The sequence below is a fragment of the Drosophila gunungcola genome, chromosome 3R, assembly GCF_025200985.1.
Source record: "Drosophila gunungcola strain Sukarami chromosome 3R, Dgunungcola_SK_2, whole genome shotgun sequence".
NCBI classification, from domain to species: domain Eukaryota; kingdom Metazoa; phylum Arthropoda; class Insecta; order Diptera; family Drosophilidae; genus Drosophila; species Drosophila gunungcola.
In genome coordinates this window covers 12466698-12479699 of record NC_069139.1, presented here as the reverse complement: position 1 = coordinate 12479699, position 13002 = coordinate 12466698, and the positions used below count along the sequence as shown (strand labels likewise).

At 44.3% G+C, this 13002-nt stretch overlaps 1 protein-coding gene across 1 annotated transcript in view; it reads left to right on the top strand.

Moving 5' to 3' along the window:
* The window catches only part of LOC128252660 (uncharacterized), a 28026-nt gene that overhangs the window by 9370 nt on the left and 5654 nt on the right, over positions 1 to 13002 (top strand). The window contains 14 exon segments of the mRNA XM_052980560.1: positions 165 to 285; positions 345 to 772; positions 2252 to 2591; positions 2594 to 2764; positions 2824 to 2935; positions 3650 to 3795; positions 3895 to 4101; positions 4336 to 4526; positions 5177 to 5864; positions 6463 to 6701; positions 7925 to 8005; positions 9102 to 9701; positions 10279 to 10632; positions 11442 to 11730. Coding sequence (XP_052836520.1) covers positions 165 to 285; positions 345 to 772; positions 2252 to 2591; positions 2594 to 2764; positions 2824 to 2935; positions 3650 to 3795; positions 3895 to 4101; positions 4336 to 4526; positions 5177 to 5864; positions 6463 to 6701; positions 7925 to 8005; positions 9102 to 9701; positions 10279 to 10632; positions 11442 to 11730 — 3967 coding nt within the window.

The window sequence follows — 13002 nt, the reverse complement described above, 5'->3', positions numbered from 1 at the left end:
ATATACATTTAGTTTACTTTAATACATAATATTTAGTTTACAGTTTGTAGGTAGATTGCAATTTTTCTAGGAATGTGAGGATGATTTGAGAGCTATGTTTTGTGGGGTTGGATTTAGTTTCTTTACATATATTCTAAAACCCTTCTTATCCTTTTTTGTTGCAGGATAATCGCGTGCTGGCCGAGCTGGAACAGCCTCGTACGTCAGCCAGCGCCAGCATGTCAGTTCCGCCCAGTTCCATGTTGAGCACGGTAAATAGCGAATTTAGAACCATATCAAAGAGTGGTGAGTACTGCAGCGTCACAGCCTTTGCTTGGGCAGTTAACTAAATGGGTTAATTGCAGAACTCGAAGAAGAACTGAACCGTTACAAAAGGGCCGTTCTAGGCGGTGGCGGTGGCGGGGGCGGAAGCGGGGGCGGGGGCGGCATTTCGGCCCTATCCTCCGGCTACTCGAGCCTGCCGCACTCGCTGGCCTCCACGCTGCCCAACGGAGGGGCCAGCACCAGCCTGAGCGGCACCAGCCTCGGCTCGCACAGCGTGGCCGCCGCTGCTGCCGCCGCCGGTTCGGGCGGCATGGCCGGAGGCGGGGGCGGCGGAGGCGGAGTGGGCGGACTGTCATCCATATCGGCCCTGGTACCCAACTCAATCAGCGGCATATCCTCGAGCCTGAGCAGCCATGCCATTCAGGCGATGCAGTACGGAACCGGACAGACGTCCGTGGAGAAGCTGCTGAGCGGAACTAGTGGAATCACTGGCATTCCACCCTTGCCGGTAAATATTCACACGATGAAGGCTATGCCGACGGCATTAAGTCAGGTAAACCAGCTATTTTCAATCGCAATGAACTACGAACAACAGCAATTACAGCAATTACCGCTGCCGATCGATATGCTTTCAAGCTTGCCACATCTAGCCAGTGCCAGTGCAATTGCAATGCGTTATATGTTATATGTAAATTCGATCCGTTTAAGTATCCATATAGCATAGCATATAGTTCGTTGATCGTCGCTGCGGCAGCCGCCAGCCATCTGTGTAAAGCTCACGTATTGCGTTTTGGTTGTAGTCTCATTACTGATGAAAATAAACATTTATGTACAGAGCCACCCACTTGTAAGCCACCCACCCACCCCCACATGACACGACATCACACTCACCCATTTCAGACTAGATCGTTTGCGTACCTATATCTGTTTCTGTTTCTGTATCCGATTTCCTTTGTATAATGCCTTTTTTAATTTAAATCGCATTCGCTGGCATGGTAGAAATTTCATCACATAAGTCCCTCAATCACTTGCATTGTAATTAGACAAAAAGGATAGTTAATGTCGTCCTTAATGTCGTTTATATAATCCCTCGTTAACATGAATATATCTTCCATGTACCATTTGCCCTGTTCTTATAACAAAACTCAGATACTCTTTTAATGTCTTTTGAACTTGAATTAAAAACTGATTGTTATAATTAGTAATGGCTAAAAATGTAATCGGAATTTGAAAGTTCATGAGATATAAAACTGCGAGTACACATGCATCTGCTGCATTTACAGACATACAAACATGCATACTAAGTATATTTGTTTTAAAGGAGTTACATTTGAAAGCTTTCCGTTACTTGTTGATTAACGTTTTTTGATGGTGATGATTGGATGCTAGCCGTGCGGCACAACCATGAAACTTCGCTTGGAAACGGCTTCAGTTCATTGCAGAAACCATAGCCAAAAACTCATGACCAGCCGAAAATCACCACCAACATGTTCAGTTGTTCATGCATAGATGCCCATTTAAGACGTTCTACTAGATGCGTTTGAAAATCGCAGCCGAATAAACGTGTATCTGTGATCTCTCTTTCCGTTTTATGTGCTTTCTCTGTCTTCCCTTTTTCTCTCTCTCTCTCTCGCTCTCTATACTCCGCACTTAATGATGACTCGATCTATTTTCCCTGGGCCATAACTCCGATTATGATCTGAAAAATGTCAATCAATCGATCTATATATATGTATGTCTGCATCTGTATCTGTGTGTGTGCGTGAAATTCTATGTTTGTGTAACGACACCTGTACAAAAACCGAAATACACCACAAATAATACCCTGTAAATTCTAAAAAAAAACCAAACCAAAAAATCCAAATTGCACAAAAATACAAAAAAAAAAAAAAAACAACACACAAACGGCAACTGAAATTGAAACGGAATTAAATTCGTATCAAATTGAATCGTGAAGCGCGGAACAATACAACTGTACAATTTGCAGAGCACAACCATGCCCCTCCTGTCACTCAACTCGCATAACCTGCCGCCCGCCGGCTCGACCAGCTACTCGGCCTTGGGCGCCGGCGGCGGCTCCTCGCTGACGCACCCCACCATGGCCAACCTGGGCCTGCTGGACACCGGCGCCCTGCTGGGAGCCGCCGGTCTGAGCGGCCTGGGCGTGGGGCCCGGCGTGGGCGGCATCACCGGAGCCACCTCGCTGTACGGATTGAGCGGCGGCGGCGGGACGGCCGGCGCACTGGGCAGCTCCTATGGCCCGCCCTTCCTGGACGTCGCTTCGAGCGCTTCGTATCCGTTCACGGCCGCCGCCCTGCGACAGGCCTCGAAATGAAGATGCTGGACGAGATCGACATACCGCTGACGCGGTACAACCGCAGCTCGCCCTGCTCACCCATACCGCCCAGCAACTGGGGACTGGACGAGTTCACCGACGGCCTCAGCGTCTCCATGATGCACAACCGCGGCGGCCTGGCACTGGGCGCCCTTGATTTGGACAGTGAGTTTAGTTGGTTGCTAGTCCTTAATTGAAATATTAACATCGTTTTCCATGACCAGCACGCAATCATGGCTTGAATGGCGCCAGCGAACCGCAGGTAGATATGCTGGATATTCCTGGAAAAGGCCGCTGCTGCGTGTTCATAGCCCGCTTTCCCTACGATCCTCCAGAGTAAGTATCTGTGGTTGTTTAAAAAATAATATTTATAGCCATTTCCCCATTGCATAAAGCCATGAAAGTCATTTTTTAGACATCAAATATTTTTTGTAGTATCATGCTTATCTGTTATTATTTTCTTTAATAATAATCACAAATATTCAGGTTCTTAGACTGAAATTCTATTTGATTAAAATCAACCGAATAACTTTATTCGGTAAAACCACTTTAATATGACGTCTAATGTACCCTCTTAAAAGTATGCAACAATTTGTTTCAAATATTTTGGCAAAGTTCTTTAACCAGTCGTATACGTGATTTCTTATTAGTAGAATCGATCAACTAGTAGTATGCGTAATTTATTTTTACATACTCGACTTTTTACTCTTATTTATCCAACATTTGTAAATGGAAAGATTAACTAGTTTATAGCTTGAACTTTATATCTCAAAGTCTTTATAAGTTGAAGAAGTTCTATTGGTAATAAAGGTATTAAAATAAGAATTTTAATTTGGTAACAGTTGTAATAGTTTTGTAACAACTATAGAATTAACTTTTTGGGTGAAATCTTTTTACTTAAACTACAATAACTAAACGATTTTCCTTATGCGTATCCCCCAAACGATCTTCCCAATGGTTGTATGATACACCGAACCAACTTCAAGAACATGCCAGATTAACTCTTGTCATTTACAGTGTTCATAATGAATTCCTTTCCATGCCTTGCAGGGAGGCTGAGGGCGAGCTCTCCCTGTGCGCCGGCGACTATCTGCTGGTGTGGACCAGCGGGGAGCCCCAAGGTGGCTACCTGGATGCGGAGCTGCTAGACGGACGACGCGGCCTGGTGCCGGCGTCCTTTGTGCAGCGCTTAGTAGGTGGGTGTAGTAGCCTACTGACCCTCCAAAGACACCTCTCCCGATCTGAGTACTTCGTATTTAGAGCTCGCTATTAACCTACTCCTCTGTACTTGCTAGGCGACGACCTCCTGGAGTTCCACCAGGCGGTGCTGTCGACGCTGCGCGATGCCGAGGACGGATCCGGGTCGCTGCAGTGCGACACCACATCGCTGCCCTCCTTGCCGCCGCACAACCCATTGCTCACACACACCCACGAGGACCTGGCTCGTTTGAGTGAGACGCACACCGATCTGGAGCACGACCAGGACGACATCAGCGACAATGGTAACTATTCCCGGTCCCCCTTTCCGTCCTTTCAAGTTTAATCTTTTGGTTTTTGTGGCGATCCTCGAATGCGTCGCCGTGCATGGCATGAATATGTGAGCATAACCCTAGATCCCTTCGATCTCGAAACCCGACTTTAATCCGCCGTAGAGGCTTTGCTAGTAGTCCGCTTAGACACGCGTCCCTGGGTCACTCTCAGCTGGCTAATGACACACTTCTTGCTCCTCCCCGCAGTTCCAGCACCCAAGCACTTGACGCTGGAACGGCAGCTGAACAAGAGCGTGCTCATTGGCTGGTCGCCGCCGGAGCCAGTGGGCTACAACCTCATCGACAGCTACCACGTCTACGTGGACGGCGTGCTCAAGGTCACCGTGAAGGCCAACGAACGCACACGCGCGCTAATCGAGGGCGTGGACTCCACGCGGGTGAGATCCACATCCTAACCGGGAGCAGAAGTCGGCTGTAAAATCAAGAATAGGCTTGTTGCATCAGCGGCATTCTTAAGTCTGTCTCTAAGCCTGAGGATCGTTTGATTGTGAATGAACCGTCTTTGAACAAAATGTCAGCATTTTGTTTTTAGACGATTTATTCGGATTTTAATACCATTTTCACAAATTTCCTAATTTTTGCATGTTACTAGTTACTTAATATGTGCAATAATTTCACATATCATTCACCTTTTTTTTCCTAAAGTTGTCCCTACTATTTTTAATAAATTATTTTTATAGTAAACCCAAATAAACTCACTCTTTTCACATATATATTTTTTTCTAAAATTCACTTTATTGAAATTTCGTAATAAGTTTAAAAATCATATATCAAATGTATTCCTTTTTTTGGTACTAGTCACTAGAAATATTGCCGTATAATTCCAAGTTGGCCACGAATATTTCTCACAAGTTTTTGTGAGTATGTCTGAACTTAAAAATATCATCAAAATCGGCATACTACATATGTCGAAATCAAATGATTATTGAAAGAAGAACTTTATTTTATTCTTGATTTTAGAACCCTTTCCTCACTAGCTCTTTCCTCTATTTGTTTGAGCTTACTAACTATTGTGTCTTACCTGCAGCCGCATCGCATCAGCGTGCGGAGCGTGACCCAGAACCGGCAGACCTCGAGGGACGCCGCCTGCACGATGATCATCGGGCGGGACACCGCCCACCTGGGCCCCTCGGCGGTGCGCGCCTCGCACATAACGTGTTCCTCGGCGGTCATCTCGTGGCTGCCGGCCAACTCGAACCACCAGCACGTGGTGTGTGTGAACAATGTGGAGGTGCGCACCGTCAAGCCGGGCATGTACAGGCACACGATCACCGGCCTGGCGCCGAGCACCCAGTACCGGGTGACGGTGCGGGCCAAGCACCTGCGGGCCGTGGGCCAGCACGCAGCCAACGTGGGCCAGCCGGGCATAGCCGGCAGGCCGGGCCAGGAGGAGGCGCCCGGGGCATACGCCGACTTCCGTACCCTCACCAAGGGACTGCCCGATCCGCCGCAGGAGATCCAGCTCGAGGCCGGCCCGCAGGACGGTACCATTCTGGTGACATGGCAGCCGGTTAACAGGCCCACCTCGACGGGGCCTGTAACCGGCTACGCTGTGTACGCCGATGGTAAGAAGGTCACCGACATCAACTCGCCCACCGGCGACCACGCCCTCATCGACATCGGCAAGCTGGGCGTCTTCAATCCGCGCGCCGTCACCATCCGCACCAAGTCACGCGACTCCCAGTCGGCGGATAGCGCGCCCATCTTGATACCCAGTAAGTACAGAATTAAATATAAAACTTTGATTAATGATAGAGAACTTCATAAAACTGCGTACAAATTAAATAAACAAACAATAACAGTTCAGGCTGAGTAACTTTTATTTGTAAAAACATTAGAATTTAAATTGCTTGTTTATTCTGTTAAGTTTACTAAAAATAATTTAGTTAAAAATTTCTTTGTAATATTTATTCATTGGTTGTCAGTAGATTTAAATAATTATTTTAGGAATTTATTATTAGCATGCGCCCTTTTCAAAAGCAATTAATGTTTTATTATATTTATATTGAAAGAGAAGTATGTGTGGATTATTGTGAGAAACATTCGCTTAGTTAAATGAAACTATTCTACATAAGATATTGCAAGAGAAGAAGTGTTAGTAGAAATTATTGCTTAAAAGATTGTGAGAAACATTCTTTTAGATAACTAAAACTGTTCTGTTAAGACTTGCGTTAATTATAATCTTATTTGATCCACATAATAGGCAGTCAAAAAATGAAATAAAATAAAACTTTGTATAAAAATTACAACAAATATGACTCAATTTCTAATTGGCTTAATATTTACATAAATATTTTCCCTGTGCCTCCGCAGATACTGTGCGCAATGCCGTTGCCCGAAGGGTGCCCAACCAGATGGGCATGGGCATGGGTCCGCAGCTGCCCCAGGGACCGCACGGGATGCAGCAGCAGATGGGCGGGATGCCCGGCCAGCCGGGTCAGCAAGGTCAGCCGGGGCAGCACATGATGGGGCAGCAGGATCACGGCCAGTACGATCCCAACCAGATGCAGCAGCAGGGCATGCAGCCGCAGCCGGGTCAGCCGGGCCACCAGGTGAGTGTCCGGCGAAGGTGCGACGCCTTGGAGTCCGCCCACGCGTACACTGTAAATAACGTTCTGTGAACTCGTTTCGTTTTATCATTTCGAAGCAATTGGTTAAGAACTCTTCTAAAATCTGTTGTATCTATACCTCGAAGCCCACACACCATCGAAGAATGTACATAAGTTATTCGCGTATAATCTTCCACATACTCTCCCAATCTCAATGCTAGTAAAACAAAAGAAATCCATTGCTTGTAAAACCCGCGCACCATCTTCAAAATGATTGAATCAGAGCTCCCAAGATCACTTTTCCCCCATATAAATACTCCATTGCATCGATTCTTTCCTGAACTTCCCTATTCTAATATCTCTTTTCAAGAGTTCAGTGTTGACTTTTATTTATTTTAACAAACACAGAGCTCCAAGATCACTTCTTCGCCATATATTTACTCCATTGCATCGATTCTTTTGTGAAATTCCTACATCTATATCTCTTGTTAAGAGTTTAATGTTGACCTTTATTTGTTTTAACATCTACATTTTCCTTACAACTTTCTCTCTCTCTGTTTATTCTCCTATATTTTTGGACTGCCCTTATATTCATATACTTTCCTACTACTTTCGGTCGATTTGTTTTGCAAATGAACCTATTATATACATACACTGAGAGAAATTGTTAAGACAATCGCACAAAATTCACACAAATTTCACATGTCAAAGAGCTGCGAGACAGTTTATTCCCCGATCTTTGTGATAAGAACCAAAGCAATTGAATTGAGACCTTCTCCCACCCAAAGAACTTGTATGTATGTAAAGTTGCTCCTATTTTGTTTGTTATAATTTAGTTTACCTTTCTCTCCTTCGGTTTGAAGAGATATGCCAGAGTATGCCACTTTTGCTAGAACCTTATGAGTTACTTCGGTTTTTGGGTTTTCAGTTCGTTCGAGTATAGTTCACAATTAGCATGTCTTAAACTGCAGCAGCAAATTGCAACTTCCAAATAACAATAAAATATATCTAAGATTTTGAACTATGTTGAGTTGTTCAGATTTAAACTAGAGTTCTAACTAATTATTGAGCGGAAATGCCGACAATTGTCTTAAGGAAAACGCAATGCAACGAACAATTTTAAACAAAACAAGTACATATTCATTTTCATTATATGAAACCAAAACTGAAAACTGAAATCGAACCCGTACACCTCGATACCTCGATACTTCGATACCGACAAACAGCCCGACGGAGGCTCCGGCTTGTTAGGTGGCCTGCTCGGTGGCCTCTTCTCGAAACCCACACAGACTCAAGTGAACCAGAATGTAAGTTTTACCCACAACATCTCTCGCATATTACACACACCTCGCCACACCACACTAGTCATAAGTATCTGTAACACTTTGCGTACAAGTATCTAGATTCTAGACATACCTTAAGTGCTCGATGCATATTTGTTTGGTTAGCTTAGCCGAAAATTGCGCTTAGACTGATAGCTGAAAACTGGCTAATTGAGCTTGTAAATTGAAGAAAAACGATGTCTTTGGTTTGGTTTCAGTTGTTTGTAGTTTTTTTCGTTTGATTTTATTAGTAAATACATAAGTATATGCCTCTAGGGAACAAATTTGAATATTTTGGCTGGTCTGTAAGTATATCAAAAAGTCTGAAAGATTGGAAAAGATTTAATTAATTAAAGGTATAAATTGCATGACTATCTCTGGACTTACATTGAGTAATCTTAGAAAGATCGAAAAACTTTCAAAGGCCCTTAGACACGGTGCAGATAAAAACATTTGCAAATCCTTTTCGACTATCTGTTCAAGTGCTAACTATATCTAATACTGCTTTATTATCCGTAACTCTTATCTTGATCTATGTAAAATACTGTACTAACTATACATATGTAAATACGTATGTAAATGCGCAGTTAATGCTAGAAACATGTGTACACACCCACACAAGCCACAAGCTACCCAGAATCCACCCACAGAGATACTCTAGACTCGAATCCGTGCTTTCTTACTTCCGATAACATCCTAACCCCTCAGTACATACTCGTATAGCTTCGTACTCGACTATCAGCTATAGATCTTTGGCTTTTCAGTTCAGTTCCTAAATGTATTTACCATAGCTCGTAATGCTCCATTAACACACACTAAACATAGACATACACACACACATACAGCTTTCGTACTTCACTTCCTTAGTTGTCTAAAGAGAAAACTCTAAAGCAAACCAGCTAAACGCAGACGCCGCCGCCACTTTGCTAAACGAAAACCTCTCTAAAGACAATGTGAATGAAAAACAGAGTACAAATTAATAATTGCCACACCCCAAAAAAGAGTCCAAAAATAATGACGCTAACAAAATTTTAAATTCATTCAAATTGATTTAAATTCCTGCGATCGTCGACGCACCCAGGGCTACCAGCCAGGGGCACCAGGAGCGCAGCGGGGCATGGTTCCGATTCCGGGAAGGGCGCAGGGACCACAGCAGCAACAGCAGCAGCAACAGCAGCAACAGCAGCAGCAACAGCCCTACGGACAACAGGGTCCCATGGGCGGGCCACGCTTTCGAGGACCAGTTCCGGGCCAGCTGAATATGCAGGGTCAAATGGCTGGGCAAATGCCGGGTCAAATGGCTGGCCAAATGCCGGGTCAAATGCCGGGTCAAATGCCGGGTCAAATGCCTGGTCAAATGCCAGGACAAATGCCTGGTCAAATGCCAGGACAGATGCCCGGTCAAATGCCTGGCCAGATGATGGGACCACGAGGAGCGCTTAACCAGCAGCAGCAGCAGCAGCAGCATCAGCAGATGCAACAGGGCCAGATGATGCCGGGCCAGCAGACAGGACAACAGCAGACACAACCCGGACAGCCGGGACAAGCTGGCCAGATGCCCGGGGCCCAGAAGAAACCACGCTACTTCGTGGCCATGTTCGACTACGACCCATCCACGATGAGTCCCAATCCCGATGGCTGCGATGAAGAGTTGCCCTTCCAGGAGGGCGACACGATCAAGGTAAGCCCGCAGATCCCCAACACACCCAGTCCACACAGAACCACCAAGACACTTTGCAGCCGCAGTTCCAGCAGCCTCAGTCTCCCAGACTCAGAGCAACCAGCCGTGGTGAGCCCCCCACCTACCACCAACCGTTCCGATCCGATCCGATCCGATACGCAAACCCAATCGATGGTGCAAATTGGATGCTATGGCGACCGATCTATGTCCAGAATTGGCTGCGCTTGCTTGTTGCGCTAATTGAATGAATCAGTGCATGTTTTTCCTTCGCCCCGAACTCTTCACACTCAGTACCACATCAGAATCAGATTCGTTGAGATTTACCTTACCAACCCACCACCCCTCCCTCCCATCGAACTGACCGAACCCACAACTATCTAACCAAACAGTACTCTATAATTCACTATGTAGACGTTGTTCTCTCTTCTAATAGTTCCATAAATACTCGTTAAGTTAGTGTTATGCACTCAACACACATAACAACTACAATAATCACCACTTTCCGATTGTCGTTTGGCCATTACTAATGAGTGCATTCTTTGGGAACTTCCCTTCAATCTCTATTGTTCAACTTTAGGTATTTGGTGATAAGGACGCGGATGGCTTCTACTGGGGCGAGCTGCGTGGTCGCAGGGGCTATGTGCCGCACAACATGGTCTCTGAGGTGGAGGACACGACCGCCTCCATGACGGCCGGTGGCCAGATGGCTGGCCAAATGGGCCAGGGTCAAGGTCAAGGTCAGGGAGTAGGCGCGGGCGTGGGCGTGGGTGGTACCGCCCAGGTGATGCCCGGCCAGGGTGTTCCGCAGCAGAGCATGCGCAACGTGAGCCGCGACCGCTGGGGCGATATATATGCCAATATGCCTGTGAAGCGGATGATCGCGCTCTACGACTACGATCCCCAGGAGTTGAGTCCCAATGTGGATGCCGAGGTAAGTCTAGTCCTTTGATCGTTATCCAGTTTTTTCATTTGGCTTGCATTCTCTAGCTCCGGGAAAGTCAGGCGGGAAGTGGTCTCATGGGTGGTCTATTTGGCAGCATAATGCCGGGCTTCAAACAAAATATTGTAGCCTCTGTGGCGAGTGAAGTGAGTCAGTGACTATAGTTAGAGCTCAAGAAACTGAGAAGAAAACTATTGCTAAAAGCATTTAATGCCACTGAGGCTTATCATCTTATTAATCAGTAGACTGAATCCCGAAATTTAGTTTGACTTCACCCAAATGAGCTCACACTGCGTATGCGTAATTTTTATACCCCTTACTCTCAGAGTTTAATTGTGTATTGCATTTGTTAAAAAGTATGTAACAGGTAGAGGAAATTATTTATATTTTTGATCAGGATAAATAGCCGAATCGATCTAGCCATGTCCGCCTGTCCATATGATCGTCGGTATCTCGAAAACTATAGATGCTAATGATTTGGGATTTAACTGCTAGTTATGCTTATAGCGTTCCATTTTGTTTATGATAAAAATGAAAAAATAAACGGTTTTTAATGGTTTTAAAAATAGTATCTAGCATCAACAGCTATAAGTGCTAGGACACCCTATGATATGACATCCTTAGCCTAGCTTAAGTAAATGTCTTAAAGCTAAAAAGCTTAATTAAACGTTTTAAAATATCACTAATGTGAACTTAACTCTTTATGAATTCAAAGTAGTTTTGCTTTAATTGGCAATCCAACGATTACAAAAAAGTCTTTAATAATTAATAACCAATCGAACCTTCTTTCCCAATTGCAGCAGGTGGAATTGTGTTTCAAGACGGGCGAAATCATACTCGTTTACGGTGATATGGATGAAGACGGTTTCTACATGGGCGAGCTGGACGGCGTGCGCGGCCTGGTGCCGTCGAACTTTTTGGCGGACGCGCCCGACCAGTACAACAACCAGATGGGTCCGGGCGGAGTGGCCGGCCGCGGCGGGCTGAGCCAGAGGGGCAGGGGTCAGGGGCCAGGAGCGAGGGGTCCGCCGCCCCCGCCACGCGACAACATGATGCCCGGAATGGGCGGGCGCGGCCAGCCGGGCAAAAGTAAGTAGGCTTTGTGCAGACCGAAATGCCAGTGGACTTTCGCATTTTTCGTTTTCGTTTCCTTGAGTTCTTTTTCGTTTGAATTGAATACGAATTAACCAGTGATCAGTAATCAGTGATACTGAAAACCGATTCGAAAAACTATTACGGGCTTACATGAGTTTCTTTTTCACGTTTTCGGTTCCTTTTCGGTTGATTCGTTTTCAAAAAATTTGAAAGCCAATACTACAAAATAATACGAAACATGTACTTTAATCTCGAAAGCACTTTATAAGATGATGAATAACTATGCAGGTTCTTCCAGACTACATAAACAATTCCACCAGCGGGATAATATATACTATACTATAGCAATCCATTTCTGTTCCGATACCCCAATGTTTGTTTTGTTTTCGTTTATGTTTACCAAACGATATATATATTACAAATCAGCGAACACAGAGAATATTTTCACTCCTTCTCTCTTTCTGTCTTAACTCTCTATCGCAAAAATTTCAAGTGAAACAAAACAGTTACAAGTTGAATACAAATTCTAATTTTGAACGCCGCTAATTTGATTTTCATTACGATTCCGAGCGATCTTTTGTACAACTCTTTTCTCCCAAATTTGTTCTTAATATTTAATGCGATTTTTGTTAATGTACAAATTAAATAATTTTCAGCACCAATCAGTTCGATCTTTCCAACTTTATATAAATAAATATTTCCTTCTTGTTTTTTACGATTTTTGTTTGGATTCCAATGATATATTTCTAATCCAATAAAAATATACAATAGATAGTTGTTGTTCTTGTTGTTGTACACACACAATATAACATATTTCCCCCAGCATTATGCATACTCATTGATCAATCATCTAACAACCCAAAGTGATGATATCTTTTGAAGATATCAGGCCATACAATCATGCTCATTTCATATAACGCCCTACCTTTGTATATAACTCTTCACTTAGCTTCCTTTAACTTGTTTGTACCAATGTTCTGTTTAATTTCCTACTTAATTTTGGTATCCTGTCTCTCCTTCTTGTATTGCGTGCCTTTTTCTAGACGTGTAACATTATAGATGGTCTCTTGCATGATATTCAACTAAAGAACATTTGAAAATAGTTTGATTTTTTTGGTTCACTTGTTTTAATTTGGTTTTTAGTATTGAAGCAATGGTTTGCCTTAACGATACGAATTACTTGCACCTGATTGCCGAATGAATTGATATTGATTGCCTAGTTGATCACCACCGTGCCATAGTTCACAAGCCAAATCTGAATGTGCC